General features: G+C 39.6%; 1 protein-coding gene and 1 pseudogene across 31 annotated transcripts in view; one reads left to right on the plus strand and one right to left on the minus strand.

Moving 5' to 3' along the window:
* EPS15 (epidermal growth factor receptor pathway substrate 15) overlaps positions 1–20,593 on the plus strand; it is a 167,697-nt gene extending 147,104 nt beyond the window's left edge. For all 31 annotated transcript variants that reach the window (XM_055254773.2, XM_055254776.2, XM_063627458.1 and 28 more), the window contains 4 exons: positions 9,790–9,866; positions 11,801–11,963; positions 14,478–14,662; positions 18,982–20,593. In XM_055254773.2, coding sequence (XP_055110748.1) covers positions 9,790–9,866; positions 11,801–11,963; positions 14,478–14,662; positions 18,982–19,128 — 572 coding nt within the window. In that variant the 3' untranslated portion in view covers positions 19,129–20,593. The remainder of the gene's footprint in view (positions 1–9,789; positions 9,867–11,800; positions 11,964–14,477; positions 14,663–18,981) is intronic.
* On the minus strand, positions 1,875–2,948 carry LOC129468874 (26S proteasome non-ATPase regulatory subunit 7-like; annotated as a pseudogene).
* Positions 20,594–21,131: the final 538 nt, after the last annotated feature.

The following is a 21,131-nucleotide window of genomic DNA, read 5'->3' on the forward strand; positions in this document are numbered from 1 at the left end:
AGATTGATCCTACAGAACAGAGGAATTGTTAAGCTTTCAAAATAAATAAAAACATACCAGTAAATTTTTGTTCTTAAATGTTATATGATATATAACTCTACTCCAAGCTCTAAAATACACTTGTTATGATAGGGATAGAAGTATATTAGATATTTTATGGCTGGGCGAGGTGGCTTACACCTGTAATTCCAGCACTTTGGGAGGCTGAGGCAGGCAGGAGTTTGAGACCAGCCTGGCCAACATGGTGAAACCCCATCTCTACTAAAAATTCAAAAATTAGCTGGGCATGGTGGCATGCACCTGTAATTCCAGCTACTTGGGAGGCCGAGGCAGGAGAATCTCTTGAACCTGGGAGATGGAGGTTGCAGTGAGCCGAGATCATGCCACTGCACTCCAGCCTGGGCAACAGAGTGAGACTCCATCTCAAAAAAGGTATGTTAAATATTTTGCCTCACATTGGGATCTTGTTAGCATTTGCTTCTGGTGAATAGACACATTGCAGACTGTGAAAGAAAACTAAGGAAAGCAAATTTAGAATACTTTACTGTTTTTTGTGTTGTTTTGTTTTGGAGACAGAGTTTTGCTCGTGTCGCCTGGGCTGGAGTGCGATGGCGCAATCTCAGCTCACTGCAACCTCCGCCTCCCGGGTTCAAGCGATTCTCCTGCCTCACCCTCCCGAGTAGCTGAGATTACAGGCACCCGCCACCACACCCGGCTAATTTTTGTATTTTTAGTAAAGACCTTGGCCAGGCTGGTCTCGAACTCCTGACCTCAGGTGATCCACCCGCCTTAGCCTCCCAAAGTGCTGGGATTACAGGCGTGAGCAACCGTACCCGGCAGGATACTTACTTTCTACATGTACTTAATAAAAATTATTTTTCCATTTTATTGTGAGATTAGTTTAAGTGCCAGAAATTTTTTTGTGTGGAATATTTTACTAACTCCTGACAGAAAATGCAGAACTTCCCAACTGTTAATTAAATCTTTATAACATCCTGAGGATATAGAAGGGAGCTCATGATCTCCCTAGAGCATCTTTGACTCCAGCAGGAGTAAAATACCCAGTAGGTTTTCCTTTTTACAGGCAATGACTCAGGCTAAATGTATATATGTTCATGTATTTACTTAGCCTCCACTTTCTTTCATATTTCTTCTCTTAATTTTCATCATTTCCAAAAACCACAAGCTGTGACTGTCCTTCAAGTTCACTTAATTTTTTTTTTTTTTTTTTTTTGGAGACGGAGTCTTGCCCTGTTCACCCAGGCTGGAGTGCAGTGGTGCAATCTTGGCTGACTGCGACCTCCATCTCCTGGGTTCAAGTGATTCTCCTGCCTCAGCCTCCCGAGTAGCTGAGATTACAGGCGTGCACCACCACGCCTGGCTAATTTTTGTATTTTTAGTAGAGACACGGTTTCACACTGTTGGCCAGGCTGGTCTCGAACTCCTGACCTCAAGCCATTTAATTGTGTCTTTCACGGTAAATACTATATGGAACTGGATCCCAAATCCTGAGAATGCCAGAACTACAAGTCCAAAACATGATGCACTATTCTCAGCAGAGTTCAGAAGGGTCAGAACTCAAGGTGTTATGAGGCCGAGAACATAAATTCGTGCATTCCATTTAGCAGCCCCCATGAGACCAGAAATAGACCCCATGAGTCTGAAGATGGGGATGATTCAACTCCTGGTTTTATAGATAAAAGAATGAGGAGTACCAAAAATGTTATGTTGAAATCTCTTCATTTTTCTCATACAATCTGAAGCCTGAGCTATCTTATCCTCAACTCATAGCAGCTAATGCTGCAGTTTAGGTTTGAGATCAGTCCCTCTATCCATTCAAGAGCGACCCCAGGCATAGAGCTCTAATCAGGACAGCTTTTTAAAAAGAACCTCCTAGTGACATACTGATTTTAGTTTATAAGATTTTAATTTACAAATTTAAAAAGCTACATCTTTAACTTTTTCTCCTTTTTCTTTTCTTTCTTCACATCACTCTTTTCCTTATCTATATCTTACTCTTTGTCATCTTTTCTCTCCTTTTTGCTCCCTTCTGTTTCCTGCCCTTCTTACTTCTCTACATCCTGATTGGCAATCTTGTTGTTGATGAAGTTGTGCAGGGCAACTATGGAATGCGTCAGGGAGGCAAAGTACCCCGCCGCCATTTGGTTGTTGGTCTTCAGGTACAAGGCCTTGACAGACTGCTGCAGGCTAATGTGTGGCAGCAAATTGAAGACTTCCTGCAGCTAATGATCTGGTGGTTGATTGGCAGCTTGCCTGTGGCTGTTTTTTCCAGGTAGCTCCTGATATCCAGAAGCTTGGAGTTCAGTCTCCTCAAACCATGGACCTCTTTGTGATCAGCTGGGAAAGACTGTCCACTGTAGCATCTTTGATGTCTTGTAACAAGTGTTCAGCCCAGCTGCCTCAGCTTCCTCTGCTCCAGTTTCATTAGCCGCATGCTCAAATGTTTTTGAGGTTGGAGTGCCATCATCATGGACTTCTTTCAGTGAAATATATGCTTCTGTGGGCAGCCTCAGATCCTTTAGTTTCAGTCAGTAATACCAATACTGAGTTAGGTTAGTGTCTTGTCTTGAGTTCATTGATGGCAATGTTATTCTTGTGTAGTTTAGGGCCTGTGTGGTACCATCCAACTATTCTTTGGCATTAATTTTCTTAAACATTCCATACATATTTTCCAAATAATCATGGTCTAAAAACCAGACAGAATGATTTTTGTCATCTTCATCAAAAGGGACTCCAGAACTGTTGGATACATCAAGTACTTTTGTCTGCCATGACCCCAAAAGCACACCAACAATGCACTTCTGGTTTCCAACCTTGCTGATTCGGTTGAAATGATCCACCACACTGAGCAGCACCGGAAGGTGGACCACTGTCTTCCTCACTGCCAGCTCTGACATCTTGACACACACCGCCCACTAGGCCTAGCTCCCTGCAACCCACAAACTCCAGCAGTAGCAGCAACTTCTGTGAAGACTACTTAATTTTTTAATGAAAAAAATGTGTGTTCATGGGCAGGTATGAATTTATGTATAGTCATGCACTGCTTATTGATGGGAAAATGTGAGAAATGTGTGGTTAGGGGAACATCAGAAAGTATACTGACACAACCTAGATGGTGTAGCTTACTACACACCTAGGCTATTTGTCATATAGCCTGTTGCTCCTAGGCTACAAACTTGTACACCCTTGAATACTATACTGAATACTGTAGGCAGTTGTAACACAATGGTAAGTATTTATTTATCTGAACATATCTAAACATAGAGTAAAAATTCAGTATAGAAAATAGAAATGGTACACCTGTGTAGGACACTTAACCATGAACGGAGCTTGTGGGGCTGGAAGTTGCTCTGGGTGAGTCAGTGAGTCAAGTAATCAGTGAACGTGAAGGCCTAAGACATCACTGTACACTGTTGTAAACTTTATAGACACTGTACACTTACACTACACTAAATTTATAAAAAACATTTTTCTTCAATAATAAATTAACCTTATCTTACTGTAACTTTTCAACTTTGTAAAACTTTAAAAATTTTTTGAACTTTTGACTCTTGTAATAAACCCTTAGTTTAAAACACTATACAGCTGTACAAAAATATTTTCTTTCTGTATATCTAAACTTTACCTACTTTTAAATTTTTTCTTTTTTTCTTTGTTTTTTTACCTTTTAAACTTTTTTCTTAAAAGTAAGATGCAAAAGAGAAAAAAGAAGGAAAAAAAAATTAATACACAAACACCTATGAGCCTAGGCCTTCACGGGGTCAGGACCATCAATATCACCGTCTTCCACCTCCACATCTTGTCCCACTAGAAAGTCTTTGGGGGCAATCAAACACGTGAAGCTGTCATCTCTTATGATAACAATGCCTTCTTCTGGTATATCTCCTGAAGGACCTGCCTGAGGCTGTTTTGCAATTAACTTATTTTCTGTATAAGTAGAAGGCATACACTCTAAAATAACGATTGGCCGGGCACAGTGGCTCACACCTGTAATCCCAGCACTTTGAGAGGCCACGGTGGGTGGATCACCTGAGGTCAGGAGTTTGAGACCAGCCTGGTCAACATGGTGAAACTCAATTTCTACTAAAAAATACAAAAAAATTTAGCTGGGTGTGCTGGCACACACCTGTGATGCCAGCTACTTGGAGGCTGAGGCACAAGGATCGCTTGGACCCGGGAGGCGGAGGTTGCAGTGAGACGAGATCGCACCACCGCACTCCAGCCTGGGCAACAGAGCAAGATTCCATCTCAAAAAAAAAAACAAAATAGGGCCGGGCGCAGTGGCTCACGCTTGTAATCCCAGCACTTTGGGAGGCCAAGGTGGGCGGATCACGAGGTCAGGAGATCGAGACCACGGTGAAACCTCGTCTCTACTAAAAATACAAAAAATTAGCCGGGCGTGGTGGCGGGCGCCTGTAGTCCCAGCTACTTGGAGAGGCTGAGGCAGGAGAATGGCGTGAACCCGGGAGGCGGAGCTTGCAGTGAGCCGAGATCGCGCCGCCGCACTCCAGCCTGGGTGACAGAGCGAGATCCGTCTCAAAAAACAAACAAAAAACAAAATAGGGCAGGCATGGTGGCTCATGCCTGTAATCCCAGCACTTTGGGAGGCTGAGGTGGGTGGATCACCTGAGGTCAGGAGTTCAAGACCAGCCTGGCCAACATGGCGAAACCCTGTCTCTACTAAAAGTGCAAACATTAGCCAGGCATGGTGGCAAGTGCCTATAATCTTAGCTACTCAGGAGGCTGAGGCAGGAGAATCGCTTGAACCCAGGAGGTGGAGGTTTCAGTGAGCCGAGATTATGCTGCTGCACTCCAGCCTGGGCTACAGAGTGAGACTCTGTCTTTAAAAAAAAAAACAGCCTAATAAACAAAATAATAAAATAACGATTAAAAACTATAGTATAGTAAATATGCAAACTAGTAACATAGTTGTTTATTATCATTATCAAATATGGGTTGAGCATCCAAGGTCTGAAAAATCTAAAATTTGAAAATCTGAACCTTTTTGAGCACTGATATGATGCTCCAAGGAAATGCTTATTGGAGCATTTTGGGTTTCAGGATTTTTGGATTTGGGGTACTCAACTTATAAGCATATACAGTGCAAATATTCCAAAATCTGCAAAAATCTGAAATCCAAAACACTCCTTCTCCCAAGCATTTCAGATAAGGGATACTCAACCTGCATTGTGTACTCCACATAATTGTGTGTGCTATACTTTGATATGACTGGCAACACAGTAGGTTTGTTTACACCAACATCACCACAGACACATGAGTAATGCATTGGACTATGGGTATTATGATGGCTATGAAGTCATTAGGTGATAGGAATTTTTTAGCCCAATTATAATCTTATTGGACCACCATCATATATGTAGCCCGTTGTTGACCAAACATTGTTATGTGGCACATGTCAAGATTTCTGGTAGATAGCTGTTTTTCAGGGAATTATTTGTGAGCCTTAAGATTGGTTTCCCTTATTCCTTGTTATTCAGCTGGTTGTGCTAAGAAATATTATGATATTTGTTTGGAGGATTCTTAATAGACAGTTTCTGTCCCTTTTTTCTTTGCATATTTTCTTTTTATTTTTTTTTTGAGATGGAGTCTCGCTCTGTCGCCCAGGCTGGAGTGCGGTGGCGCGATCTCGGCTCACTGCAAGCTCCGCCTCCCGGGTTCACGCCATTCTCCTGCCTCAGCCTCACGAGTAGCTGGGACTACAGGCGCCTGCCACCACGCCCGGCTAATTTTTTGTATTTTTTAGTAGAGACGGGGTTTCACCATGTTAGCCAGGATGGCCTCGATCTCCTGACCTCGTGATCCGCCTGCCTCGGCCTCCCAAAGTGCTGGGATTACAGGCTTGAGCCACCGTGCCCAGCAACATATTTTCAACAAATATGAGCATCTCCTATTTTCCAGACCTTGTGCTAGGCCTTGAGGATATAGCTGTGAACAAAACAAAGTTCCTGTCTTCATAGAGTTTGTATAAGAAAGATAGGCAGTGAACAAATATATGTCAAATACTGATGAGTACTGTGATTAAATCAGGGTAAGGTATAAAAAGTGATATACCTAAAATGTAGCTTTATCATGTACACCTGCACAAAAAACCGTATCAGCATAGCATGATCTCAAATATGTAAGAAAAAAATACCAGGAATAAAGGCTGTTAAAGAAGTATGCTGAAATATTCATAAGGGTTATTTCTGATAGTGAGATTTAGGGATGATTTTTAAATTATACTTTTACATATTTTTCCAAAGCATTCATTACCTTTATTCTTTGGAAAAAGGCAGTACTAATGAGGTCATGTGTGCACCTAAAGTCCAGTTCTGCTGTCTCATAGCCCCTGTGTGCACCAAGAGGAAGAAAGTCACCTGCATGGTTTCTCTAAAAGTGTTTCTGGAACTCCCCCCAGCAGGTATCTCACGCGTGATCTGAACAATTTCAACTCATTGAGTCCTTCTGCTTTCTGAACAGGCCTCTGCCTCATGTCAACCATGATCAGTATCTGAGAAAGTTATTTGTCATTCATCTAAGATTTGTCTTTCTGCAGTGTTTAGACTAGTGCTAAATAGGTCCTTTATGAGAAAAGTGTAGAAAAACTCTTTAGTAAGGTACTATATATTCTTCATATAGAAGTGTCCTTTTTTTAATTAATTTTGTTCACAATATATGCTTCACAATATTCCAGTCAAATTTGACCTAACTGAGGCTATTGCACACATGTTGTGACTTATAAAGGCTGTGGGACAGGACAGAGAAAAGGCATGAAGCAAATTTTCAGTCCCACAAGTGAAATGAGCCCAACTCCTTTTCCCTTGTCAGCAGTCAGGGAGAGCATCTTCACCCCACTCAGGCTGTGCTGCAGCTACCTCAGCATCAGAAATAACAGGAGCCGGGCACGTGGCCTATAATCCCAGCACTTTGGGAGGCTTAGGCCGGCAGATCATTTGAGGTCAGAAGTTTGAGACCAGTCTGGCCAACATGGTGAAACCCCGTCTCTACTAAAAATACAAAGAAAGAATTAGCCCGGTGTGGTGGCACACACCTGTATTCCCAGATACTTGGGAGGCTGAGGCACGAGAATTACTTGAATCTGGGAGGCAGAGGTTGCAGTGAGCCAAGATCATGCCACTGCACTCCAGCCTGGGTGACACAGGTGAGACTCTATCTCCAAAAAAAAAAAAAAAAAACGAAAAAGAAAAATAACAGGAAAAGGAGAGAAAGAAGGGAAACCCTGAAACAGTACCTACGATGAGGCTGGGCCCCAGGCTGAGGATTCAGCAGATATGTATCAATGAAAAGGCCATCTTTTATAGCTAGAATTACAGGATTTCCTATAACCCTGAACTTCCCAACATCCTCTTCAAGATCAGAGTTGCTGTTATATCCCTAAAGGCCTGATTTCTTTATGCTTCCACCCACTCCTTTTTCCCACTTGGGCTACCCTTTGCCTACGGCTGTCTTGGTGATGAAATGTTTGGTGACAAAGCAAACAAAAATAGTGTATCTTCTTTGCTCCTCTTTTTATGTCCAAGATATACTCATTTTTAGAGATACGGGCACACTTTACACATTCAAATGGGCGGGTAGGCACACTTTTGTTCTAAGAATAGTTTGAGGAGAACTTTTCTTTTTTTTTTTTTTTTTTTGTTTGAGACGGAGTCTCACTCTGTCGCCCAGGCTGGAGTGCAGTGGCGCAATCTCAGCTTACTGCAGCCTCCACCTTCCAGGTTCAAGTGATTCTCCTGCCTCAGCCTCCCGAGTAGCTGAGATTACAGGCGTGTGCCACCACGCCCGTCTAATTTTTGTATTTTTAGTAGAGATGGGGTTTCACCGTGTTGGCCAGGCTGGTCTCAAACTCCTGACCTCAGGTGATCTGCCCGCCTCAGCCTCCCAAAGTGCTGGGATTATAGGAGTGAGCCACCGTGCCTGGCCTGAGGAGAACTTTTCTATGCTTCTTTGTCTTGCCTTCTCTTTTTCAGTTCTTTCCTTGCCTTCCTTTCCAACTGTTTGCTTTGTTTCTTTCCATCTTCCTATATCAGGCAGCAATTCCTATAAACATTCTTTGACGTTATTGGTAGCCCTTACACCTGAACGAGTGAAGCCTAGCTCAGAGTAGATCATTCATTCCAGCTGAAAATGTTAGTCTGCTTGGTAAATGCAATGTGATGGAAGAAACAACTTCTCTGGCCTGTGAAACATTGATTAAATATACTTTGTTTGTTTCTTTGTTTGTTTGTTGGAGACAGACACGCTCTGTCACCCAGGCTGGAGTGCAGTGTCATGATCTCGGCTCACTGCAACCTCCGCCTCCTGGGTTCAAGCGATTCTGCTGCCTCAGCCTCCCAAGCAGCTGGTATTACAGGCACGCACCACCATGCCCAGCTAATTTTTTGTATTTTTAGTAGAGACAGGGTTTCACCGTGTTGGCCAGGCTGGTCTCGAAATCCTGGCCTCAAGTGATCTGCCCACCTATGTTTCCCAAAGTGCTGGGATTACAGGTGTGAGCCACTGCACCTGGCCTGTTAAATATACTTTTGTAGTTACTGTTCCTTCTGCCTGGTAGCCTGGTTTCTCTTCCCCCTGTTTATCTATTTGGTAAACTCCATTTCTTACTCAAAAGATTTTATTTAAAAGTTAAATGTAATGGCTTCTTTGCTCCTTTTCCAGATTCACCCAGGCAGTTAGTGACTTCCACTACAGGTTTTTCATACCTCTCTCATAACCCATATAAGACTGTTTTATTATTATTTGTTTACATATCTTTTACTAGACTGAACTTTTTCAAGGGTAGGAATTTGTGTAATTTTATTTTCTGACTTGGTATATGGTCAACAAATGTTGACTGTCCATTCTTCTTTGGATAGGACTTATTCCCTGTTTTCAAGGACCTTACCGTCTAATAAGGGTGATCAACTACAGGTAACCATGGTACAAACTAGAATGCCATTAGTGCGCAGAGAAGGAAAAAATTACTTCTTGCTGTGGGAAGTAGTGACACCTAAGTTACTCCAGGGTTTGTTGATAAGGTAGCATTTGAAATGGGCCCTGAAGGATGAGTGTGAAATGTGGCATTAGTGGTATTATATTAGCTTTTTGTACTTCTTGATGTCTTTATTAGCAGTGATTTAAGTTCATAGGAGCTATATTATTTGACATGTGTTCCAAAGCCTTACCTATAAATCATCTAGTTGTTACTTTACCTATACTTTACCTATAAATCATTACTTTATTTGCTATTACTTTACCTATAAATCATTCATCAGTTGATTTATACAAAGGAATACGTCTTGTGGGGTTATCAGTATACAGTCTGTCTTTGTGGGTGTCAGTCATAAATTCAGGAATTAATATTTGAGATTGTATGTTTTCAACTGTCTGAATGTGATTAACCAAAAAAAACCATGAAATTTGATGCCTTGGCTGGGTTTGGTGGCTCATGCCTATAATTCCAGCACTCTGGGAGGCTGAGGCAGGAGGATCACTTGAACCCAGGAGTTTGAGATCAGCCTGGACAACATGGCAAAACCCCATATCTACAAAAAGTACAAAAATTAGTCAGGCATGGTGGTGCATACCCATAGTCCCAGCTACTCAGGAGGCTGAGGTAGGTGGGAGGATCACTTGAGCCTGGGAGATTGAGGCTGCAGTGAGCCATGATCGTACCACTGCTCTCGAGGCTGGGTGACAGAGTGAGACTCTGTCTCAAAAAAAAAAGATGTCTTACTGTCCTGTTTCATTTATTTTCTTTATTCATTTTAGCCACAGACCCCTTTGCTTCTGTTTTTGGGAATGAATCATTTGGAGATGGATTTGCTGACTTCAGCACATTGTCAAAGGTAATCTACAGTAATTAATGGGAAGGGAAAACATACTATGTTTCCACCAAAAGAGCAATCCTCCTTTCAATTACATAGTCCTCTCACAAAGCTGCAACTTGATTTCAGTAAATCACAGCAAATGTTGATTTCAGATAGAAATGAAAGATAACATATAGTTAAAGTAGACATATTTCTTTATATAACTAGACCGTATTGATGGTAGAGGTAATTATAATTTTCTATTGGCATGTTTGCTCAGCAACTTCATGTTTAGTCTTCTGTCTTTTTAAACATGTTTCTCCCAGTTGAACCACATTTTCCCCCTGTTGACTGTCTGGGTCAATAGGTGTAAAATCTGGGTTTTTATTTCGTCCTCTCTGTATCGGTTACTTGATTTTATGTTCTGAGGTTGTTAGGGCCAGTATTAAGGTAATTAATACACAAAGTCCAGTACTAAATGTCCACTACTTACTTTCCACTGTGGCTGTGGTATTGATTTGGGCTAAGAGAAAAGGAGGATTAGATTGTTGGTTCCTTGGTTCTCAACTGAGGGTTATTTTGCCACCAGAGGAACATTTGGCAATGTCTAGAGACCTTTTTGGTTTTCACAACTGAGTAGGAGATGCTACTCATATCTAGTGGATAGAGATGAGGGATGCTGTTTAATACAGTCCACTCTCTAGCCCCCCACAATATGCAATTATGTCCCGCCCGAAATGTCACTGTTGAGCATTGCCTAAATAAATGTAAAATTGTGAAGTCTGGTTCATTATAGAAAAGTTAATCTTTTGTTACATATTTGAAAGGCAGGGTCTTCAGACACACATTAAGATTTATCATTCCAGCCAGGCGCGGTGGCTCATGCCTGTTATCCCAGCACTTTGAGAGGCCAAGGCAGGTGGATTGTCTGAGCTCAGGAGTTCAGGACCAGCCTGGGCAACATGGTGAAATCTCTTCTCGACCAAAAAATACAAAAAATTGGCCAGGCATGGTGGCATGCGCCTGTAGTCCCAGCTGCTCGGGAGGCTGAGGCGGGAGGATCACGTGAGCCCAAAAGGCAGAGGTTGCAGTGAGCCTAGATTGCGCCACTGTACTCCAACCTTAGAGTGAGACCTCATCTCAAAAAAAAAAAAAAAAAAAAAAAAAAATTATCCTTTTGTGGGATCAGTTTGCTTCAAAAAATTGACTTTAAGGCTGGGTGCAGTAACTCAAGCCTGTAATCCCAGCATCTTGGGAGGCTGAGATGGGAGGGTTGCTTGAGTCCAGGAGTTCGAGACCAGCCTGGGCAACATAACAAAACTCCATCTCTACAAAATAAAAATTAAAAAAATAACTAGGCGTGGTGGTACACACCTGTAGTCCTAGCTATTCGAGAGGCTGAGGCAGGAGAATCCCTAGAGCCCAGGGGTTCAAGACTGTAGTGAGCTATGATTGTGCCACTGCACTCCAGCTTGGGAGACTCCTGCCTCTTAAATTAAAAAAAAACATTGACTTTCAAGTTGTCTTTATAGTTTGTCAAGATACCATTTTCCTTGCATTAGTATTAAGTCTTATATTTAAGTTCATTAGGAAGTATGGAATCCATTTTTTTCCTTTGATTACCATTTAGATCAGATATTCATTTGCGGAAAGACATACAGTCCCTTTAAAATGGGCCTCAGGTGGTTTTACATTGAATATTTCCTGAAGCTTGACAAACCTTTAATGTAGACTGAGCTGTTTTTGGTTTGATCTGTTAATCTTAATAAGTAATGATGTTAGAATCACTCCTCATATAGAATAACTTTTTTTTCAAAAATTTCTCCCATTGGACTCTGAATGCAAAGGTTAAAATTTCAGTGTTCTCAGGATTAAATAAAACTGTATAATACTTAAATCATTATTCTGAATGCCACATGACTACCACAGTTTGCTTGGTATAGCCATGTATAACCATTTCTTTTTAAACAAAGGTCAACAATGAAGATCCTTTTAGTTCAGCCACATCGAGCTCTGTCAGCAATGTAGTGATTACAAAAAATGTATTTGAGGAAACATCGGTCAAAAGTGAAGATGAACCCCCAGCACTGCCACCAAAGATCGGAACTCCAACAAGACCCTGCCCTCCACCACCTGGTATGAGAGTTGGTACTTTTCTTCAGTCAACTACATGGCTTTTCTCTTTCTGAAAAGTATTGTGCGGAACTTACTTATATAAATGGCTTTAAGTGAAACAAGTCAAACATGTCAGAAGTCTGCTGCTGTCATTCATTCCGACCTAACTGCCAAATTACAGACATGCACCTACGAGGTCAGCATGTATAAATTTCATGAGCTGTCTTTCTGCTAAGACCTTTTTTCTTTTTTTTTTTTTTTAACTTAATCATTTCAGAGAGGCAATAAATGGAAAAGGGAAAGTGCCAAGAAAATCTGTTTGCCTTTTGGAAACTCATTGATTATCCATTTGAATAGCAGTTTCCTGTACTTTGGTGTTTTAATTATAATTTATTTAAGAGAAGATTGTTTCAAAGTCCTTTTTCTGTAAAGTATAAAGTCTTCCTTAAATCCTTTAATGTGAGAATATATGGCCTCTTTAGTATCCAGAATTCAGCAATACAGTGATTTGAAACAAAGTATTAGTTTTCTTGAAGGAAAATGATATTTTAGCTAACTTAAAATATTCCTTTTTTTTTTCTTTTTTTTTTTGAGATGGTATCTCGCTCTGTCGCCCAGGCTGGAGTGCAGTGGCATGATCTCAGCTCACTGTAACCTCAGCCTCCCGGATTCAAGGGATTCTCCTGCCTTAGCCTCCCGAGTAGCTGGGATTACAGGCATGATCCACCATGCCTGGCTAATTTTTGTATTTTTAGTACAGATGGGGTTTCACCATGTTGGCCATGCTGGTCTCTATCTCCTGACCTCAAGTGATCTGTCTACCTCGGCATCCCAAAGTGCTGGGATTACAGGTGTTGAGCCAATGCACCTGGCCAAGACTCTTTGCTAATAGTGATTTTTTTCTTATTTTTGTTTGTTTGTTTGTATGTATGATTAGTATGTGTGTGTATGTATATGTTTAGCACTATACAAAGGAAGGTTTGTTTTGTTTTTAGGTCATAATAAGTGGCTAAAAGGATAATTCCTTGAGTAGTTATAGTGCTGTTGGGGTATTATGTGAGAAGACACAGTACATATTTTTTTTAAATCATACCTCATTCCTTAGGAAATTTTCAGTCTCAGTGGTTACAGATTAATATTGCCTTTTCATCATAACTTTTCTATGGTCTTGAGCAGATAGTTTTTTTTTCTTTGACTGAAAGGATTGCATGTACAATTGTAAATACCCGATAATCTGTTGAAAAATCAGGTAAATGAGTTAAGTGATTCCTTCTAAGGAAAAGTAGCTTATGTCATATATTTCTAGAAGTGAGGTTGTCAGAATATATTTAAAAATAAATAATGGTTAATTTGCACATTTAAGTTTTTACAACTTGCATGATGCCAATAGTGAGGTTGTTTTTTTAAATCTTAAGTAAAATAATATGCTAGTGCTTTTGCTAAATCTAAGAATCTTCAGCCAAGTGATTGTATATCATTGTAAAAAGATTAAGGAAAAGACTGGTTTGTTGGAAAGAGCACTGAACTGGAAGTCTAAAAATCTGGGTTCTGTTTCTGGGTGTTCCCTGATTAACTGTGATCTTAAGTGTAAAATTTCATATATCTGACCCTTGGCTGTTAAATGTTGGCAGTAATTCTAATTTTGCCTACTTTCACAGGATTATTGGAAGGATCCATTGAGACATGAGCATCTTTTCTAAGCAGCTACAGTGACGGAATCTGTTGTTATGATTGCTATTACCAGCTTATGCATTTTAGGAAAAAAATATATTTGGAGATATTTTGACCCCTATTTTTATTATCTTTTCTTCAAGAAGCACTAAGTTTAAGTAAGACTTAGAGAATTTGTTTGAAAATGATAATGAATTAGTGAGTGACTAATAGGACAGAATACTATTGTTTGGTCAGAGATTATTTGATCAGCAGCCACAAAGATTTAGGCCCTGGGCTTCAAAACATTTTTTCTTCATTTTTGAAATACAGTAAATAACAAAAAATTGGCAGCATTTTACTATGGTAATTTAAAAATTTTATGCTCCTAGGTATTGTATGTAGAACTAGAGAAAAATCAGAAGAATTTTCCCATTTTTCAGAGGTCATTTGCTCTTATTGCCACTAGTGGATAACTGTTACCAGGCTGAGGGCTATAACAGCAGAGGCAGGCCATTTCTGTCTTTATTCTTTATTATTCTCCTTCTGTTTAATCCATTCATCTCTCCTTTTGGGAACATGCTGCTTGGGTGTGGCTAGGGGATGGTAGGATTCAATCTTTGGACACAAATATGATTCCTGGCCCATCCTTGCTTTGCTATTTGTTTCATTAGCTGCACATAGCTGGAATCTATTTGAAAGATCGTGTGTGAAGAATTTGAGGACAAATTGTTGGTGTAGTCATTTAAGACAATATTAAGAATGTGTTTTAGGTACTCAGTCACCCTCTACCCACAGTACTTTAATGCTATCTGTGTACATGTTCTTTTGTGCTTGTTTTTGCTGTATTTACTGGTTGAATTAATTGTAATGATTTTGATCCAGGGAAAAGATCCATCAACAAATTGGATTCTCCTGATCCCTTTAAACTGAATGATCCATTTCAGCCTTTCCCAGGCAACGATAGCCCCAAAGAAAAAGATTCTGAAATTTTTTGTGATCCATTCACTTCTGCTACTACCACTACCAATAAAGAGGCTGATCCAAGCAATTTTGCCAACTTCAGTGCTGTAAGTACTGTGAATGAGCTGTTTGGGGGAAAAATCTTTAAAGAGTTTTCAGAGATTATTTTGGAGTCTGCCAAGTTTGCATCATTTTAACTAAATTTACCAAGATACTAAAAATGATCTTTCATTCTTCCCCCAAGCAAAACCTCTGTTTGATCCTGTTTTGACAGTTCTACAGTTGTTCCATTGCACAAATGATTTTAGTAGTCCCAGTTCTTGTCATATACACAAGTTGTTTTGTAAATCTTTCTCTTAGTCTTGGTAATGTAAGTAAAATCCTAACGGTTATTATTTTGTGGATGGTTATGGGTGATGGTGATTTAATGAACAATTACAGAGTTATTGCTGTCTGCCCACTAGATGAATAATGCCAGTAATAAGCTTGTGTATTTGCAGCTGTGTATGTGTGTTTGTGTATAAAGTTTTAATGATTTCTGGAGACCAGTCAGCAAATATTATATGAGAGGATAGGGCCAGAGATTCTTTGAATAGAAAGTAAAACTATTAAAGTTATATAGTAGCTTTTTAAAAATGTAAATGCCAGTTTTATGAAATAAATAAATGGTTGTCAGGATTTAATCTTTATTTGAAGGGCTCTAATTCACTAACTTCTCATGTTTACTCTGCATTCCGTCAGAGATGTCTGAAATGGGAAGATCATTAGAAACAATGGAAGGGTGCCATGATAACAGCATAAGCATGGCCTATAAAATCACAGAAATGGGGCAACCAACCATGGAGGTATCAGTCTAGAGAGACATAAAGCAGTGTCATATATTCCATCATTATTCAGTAAAAACAAGTTATTTTTTAATAAAATTCTTAGACTGGGTAACAGATTTTCAGTTTTGCAGCTTTTTCAGGCAAAATAACCTTCGTTATCACTGCCTGTTCTATAAAACAGGAATTTTCTTCTATTCATCACCTTATGCCCTCGAGATGATTTTGGAAATAGATCTAGTGGCCAGGTAACTCTGCCTAATATTTCCCTCCTTAGTGTAGCATTGGGCCATTCAACCAGTTGCTTTATCACTGCAGCTGTTTCTAGTTAGAAAGGAGGTAGTCAAGAATCTGCATGCAGGCCGGGCATGGTGGCTCACACCTGTAATCCCAGCATTTTAAGAGGCCAAAATGCTTTAAGCACCTGTAGTCCCAGCTACTCGGGGGGCTGAAGTGGTGGAGGTTGCAGTGAGCCGTGATCATGCCACTATACTCCAGCCTGGGTGACAGAGCCAGACCCTGTCTCCAAAAAAAAAAAAGAATCTGCATGCAACTAAGATGACTGAGTTCCCAGCTTTTGAATCTGTACTCTAAGTTCTGGTGGCTTCTCTCGAATATGAAGGAGCAAAATAGGAATCAATATTTTGAATATTGTAAAAATGGAGTGTCAGAATTATACTTTTTTTTTTCTTTTTTGAGATGAGTTTTGCTCTTATTGCCCAGGCTGGAGGCGCGATCTTGGCTCACCACAACCTTCACCTCCCAGGTTCCAGTGATTCTCCTGCCTCAGCCTCCCGAGTAGCTGGGATTACAGGCATGCACCACCACACCTGGCTAATTTTGTATTTTTAGTAGAGACGGGGTTTCTCCATGTTGGTCAGGCTGGTCTTGTACTCCTGAGCTCAGGCGATCCACTGGCCTCAGCCTCTCAAAGTGTTGGGATTACAGGTGTGAGCCATCGCGCCCCGCCTGACTTAACTTTCCTTTTTTTTTGTTTTTTAAGACAGAGTCTTGCTGTGTCGCCAGGCTGGAGTGCAGTGGCATAATCTCAGCTCACTGCAACCTCCACCTCCCAGGTTCAAGCAATTCTCCTGCCTCAGCCTCCCAAGTAGCTGGGACTACAGGCACGCGCCACCACGCCTAGCCAATTTTTGTGTTTTTAGTAGAGATGGGGTTTCACTTGGCCGGGATGGTCTCGATCTCTTGACCTTGCAGTGCACCTGCCTTGGCCTCCCAAAGTGCTGGGATTACAGGGGTGAGCCACCACATCCAGCCCAACTTAACTTTCATTAGATGGAATTTGATTTGTTTCAAGCAGAGAATCAAAAATTGGCCTTTTTAGGAGGTTATAATTCTCTTAGTATAAAATAACCCTCTGGTAGTTTGTGGCATTTAATATCTTCAGTATGGTTTTAGCAAATCAAACTCTGGTTGGGGCCAGACAGGGTGGATCACACCTGTAGTCCCAGCACTTTGGAAGGCTGAGGCGGGCGGATCACTTGAGGTCAGGAGTGTGAGACCAGCCTGGCCAACATGGTGAAACCCTGTCTCTACTAAAAATACAAAAATTAGCCAGGAGTGGTGGCACATGCCAGTAATCCCAGCTAGGGAGGCTGAGGTGGGAGGATCACTTAAGCCCCAGAGGCAGAGGTTGCAGGAGCTGAGATAGTGCCACTGTCCTCAAGCTGAGTTACAGAGTGAGATTCTGCCTCAAAAAAAAAAAAAAAAAAAAAAAAAAAATCTCGTCGGAAGGAGTCTTGAACAACAGCTGAGGCATTTTGCTCTAAAATCTCAATATAGTATAATAAAAAACAGCTTATAATAAAAACATATTTTTTCATTGTGAAAGATGTGGTTAAGTATTACACATTTCAAAGTTTTGCTTAATTCCCTAGGGAAAAAAACTACCATTTCAAAAGCCTGACAATGTATTTTATTTCATCCTTTCATGAAGGATTTTCTATGTGACAGGACTTGAAACCAATTAGAATTTTTAATTTAGTATTTGCTAAGGTTGCTGTTTGGTGTAGATAATTATTTCCCCAACATAATAATTATGAGTGTTAAGATTTTATTTAGACTGGTGTAACAGTTCCCAAAGCCTGGAGAAATCTTCATAATGCTTTTTGTTTTATTTTTATTTTTTTGGCTCACTCCTTCAATCTGGCTGGAGAGCGGTGGTATGATCACAGCTCACTGCAGCCTCAACTTCCCAGGCTCAGGTGATCCTCCCAGGTAGCTGGGACTACAGATGTGCACCACCACACCTGGCTAATTTTTTTTGTAAAAACAGGGTTTTGCCATGTTGCCAAGATGAACTTCTTGAACTTATGAGCTCAAGCAATTGGCCCACTCCCACAGTACTAGGATTACAGATGTCAGCCACCATGCCTGGCTCAAAATGCTTTTTATAAAATATGATTAGGTTCTTGGGAGGCCGAGATGGGCGGATCACCTGAGGTCAGGAGTTCGAGATCAGCCTAACCAACATGAAGAAACCCTATCTCTACTAAAAATACAAAATTAGCCGGGCATGGTGGTGCATGCCTGTAATCCCAGCTACTTGGGAGGCTGAGGCAGGAGAATCGCTTGAACCTGGGAGGCAGAGGTTGTGGTGAGCCAAGATTGCGCCATAGCACATAGCCTGGGCAACAAGAGCGAAACTCCGTCTCAAAAAAAAAAAAAAAAAAAAAAAAAAAAAGATTAGGTTTACATCACATCTTGCTTAGTATACCCAATACTTTAATATGATGTATAGCAAAGTCAGCTTTTTTTTTTTTCTTCTTAGTTTTTCTGTACATTAAGGGTTAGGAAACTGCCAGTGGGATTAAGTTAAAAATGATTTATTGTGTAAGGGTCTCAGTAAAGTTGAAGTGGTAAACGTTTTACATTACATTAGATCAAAAAGGCTAGCCCTCTCCTGTTTTTAAATCTTCTAATCTACTATTAGCATTTCTACTTTTTTTAGTGAGATATATATATATCACATTTAAAATATATATATATCACATTTAAAATATATATATATATTTTATATATATATATATATATATATATATATTTGTTGGTTTTTTTTAGATGGAATCTCACATTGTCACCCAGGCTGAAGTGCAGGGGTGCAGTTTTGGCTCACTGCAACCTCTGCCTCCTGGGTTCAAGTGATTCTTGTGCCTCAGCCCCCCAGGTAGCTGGGATTACAGGCACCACCACCATGCCCAGCTAATTTTTGTATTTTTAGTTGAGAGCGAGTTTTGCCATGTTGACCAAGCTGGTCTCGAACTCCTGAGCTCAGGTGATCCACCTGCCTCGGCCTCCAAAGTGCTGGGATTACAGGCATGAGCCACCATATCTAGCCTAGTGACATTTTTAACATTTAGTTTTATAGACTTTCTATCTATAGATTGAATTAATTTTTTAAATTAAACTATAGCTTAATAACTGGTTAATATTAAACATGTTTTCAGGGGAAAAAAAAGAATTAACAAGTAACCAGACTATTTCCAGAGTCCTTCAGGTGTCCTTTTGTAAAAACTATTTTTCCTTCTTTTTATTTGCTTTACTCATTTGTTTATTCATTTGTTCATCGATCTTTTAAATGGCAGTATCCCTCTGAAGAAGATATGATCGAATGGGCCAAGAGGGAAAGTGAGAGAGAGGAAGAGCAGAGGCTTGCCCGACTAAATCAACAAGAACAAGAAGACTTAGAACTGGCTATTGCACTCAGCAAATCTGAGATATCAGAAGCATGAAGAATTCTCTTGTTCTTTGGCAACAATATAGTACTCTTCTTCCTGAATACTGAAACTATTTACAATGTGTATCAAAACTACCTGTGAGCATGGGAATACAAAAGATTTGAGATTCCTGTAAATGTGACAAAATTTTAGGATTTTTTTTCTTCATTATAGATTAGTCTTTTTTTTTTTTTTTTTTTTCTTATAAAAGCCGTAACCCAGTCAGACAAATTCACCTTCACTTAGGCCCCTGTTCTGGTATACATTTACTGTGAGCTTTTGCCTGCCTCTGCTATTTTACTTGTAAAGCTAGAGCACCCAAGCTTCTGCCTTCTGGAATATAGAGAAATAGTTTCACCTTGCACTACCCTGTTGTGTAGTTATTCTGATGATAGCCAGTGAGGTTCTTAAAGTTTGCAGTATTCTCCCCTGATCGGAATGGTTGAGTGAGGATAAGGGAAAGAATATCTTATTTCTTTTATGATTGGTGCAAATTGGCTAAAGTGCATTTTTAAATTTCCTCTACTTAATTTGTTTTTTAGAGACAAGGAAAAATATTTTGCACAGATTTACTCCACTACGGAAAAGGGACGCTTTAGGTTGAACCATTATAGCCTCAGATTCGATCTTTTCCTAACTAAAAATATTAAAGCCTCATGTGTGAAATAAATTTTTAAAAAGATTTATCTGGATTTAGAGAATTTTAGATCAACAGATACCTCTCAGTGTGTTTGCTAATTAATAAAAATCAGTTTCTTACAAATAAAGTTTGTAAGAAAATGTTCATTTTAAGTGCTAGATAGTGGAGAAAATTTATCATCTAAAATATACCCATCAGTATAAGGCAAGCAAAAGTCTTAACATGGCAGCCATTCTGCCTTTGCCGTGGCCCTGTCCTGTTTAGTTCTTAGTGGGTTAATTTTTGTACTTTTGCAGAAGAAACTTCAGCAAGCTAGAACTGGAAGGTACTTTAATTTTTCATATATATTTGTTTTTTTTTTTTAATGAAGGCTCATTTACTTGAAATGGAAAAACTTTCACTGAATACAAATAGAAAAAGTGATGTGTTTTATATCATATTGCTTTTTGTCCATCTTTGTGGTTTAGTTTATTTACTCACTTCATGTTTTTCACCTGTAAAATTGTCAAGCTAGCAAAAAAACTCTTGTTTTTTTAATTGGGAGAGAAGAGACCTGCCAGATTATCAAACCTCTTCATGTTAAAAGACCATCTCCTGTAAAACTAACCTAGTGGACAAGCTGAATTTGAAATAGACTGTGAAGTAAGCTGTAACTTGTCATTTTAATTTTGTTTAACACGGTTACTGACCTAGATGATGTATTGAATACCAAGATAAAGAAAAATGCACCTAAAATCTAATTAGAATTCTCTGGGTCACCAAGTCAAGGTGGTATTGATCTGTGTTAATCTGAGTAACTTATTGCCTAGCCTATAAATAAATTCCAAAATATCCAATTCATTTCTTCTTGAAATGGTGCTTGTTTTCTTTTCTTTCCGTTACACAATTAGACTACTACAGTTTAAAACAAACTTTAAACCACTATCTTGCACTGCTAACTTTTTTCTACCTTTGTAAATAGAAACATTTCTGCATAAAAGTCATACATATGAAGCAAGGGCTGAATCATAATCACAAGGCTTAATTTTGATAAACGAATCGAGTGACCTAAGGATTTTCTGCAAATTTGACTGGGAGTTGTGATAGGTGGTATTTTTGTTTGTTTTCTTCCTCTTACTCCTTAGGATAAAGGTAAGTTGACTTGAACAACTTTCTTTTGCACTGGGAAAATGAGCAAATGTTTGAAATGCTTCAAAAAATTTTTTAATTAAAAAAACTCAAATATTAAATATCTAACTTATAAACACCAACTTTCAATGTAATAAATGTATCGTAATCTTATGTATGTTTAACTGGATTACATAGATTTTTATCTTTTGTTAAAATGTGTATACCCCGTGGACCAACATAATATTAAAGTATGTATATATTATATAAA

Source organism: Symphalangus syndactylus, chromosome 12, assembly GCF_028878055.3.
Source record: "Symphalangus syndactylus isolate Jambi chromosome 12, NHGRI_mSymSyn1-v2.1_pri, whole genome shotgun sequence".
NCBI classification, from domain to species: domain Eukaryota; kingdom Metazoa; phylum Chordata; class Mammalia; order Primates; family Hylobatidae; genus Symphalangus; species Symphalangus syndactylus.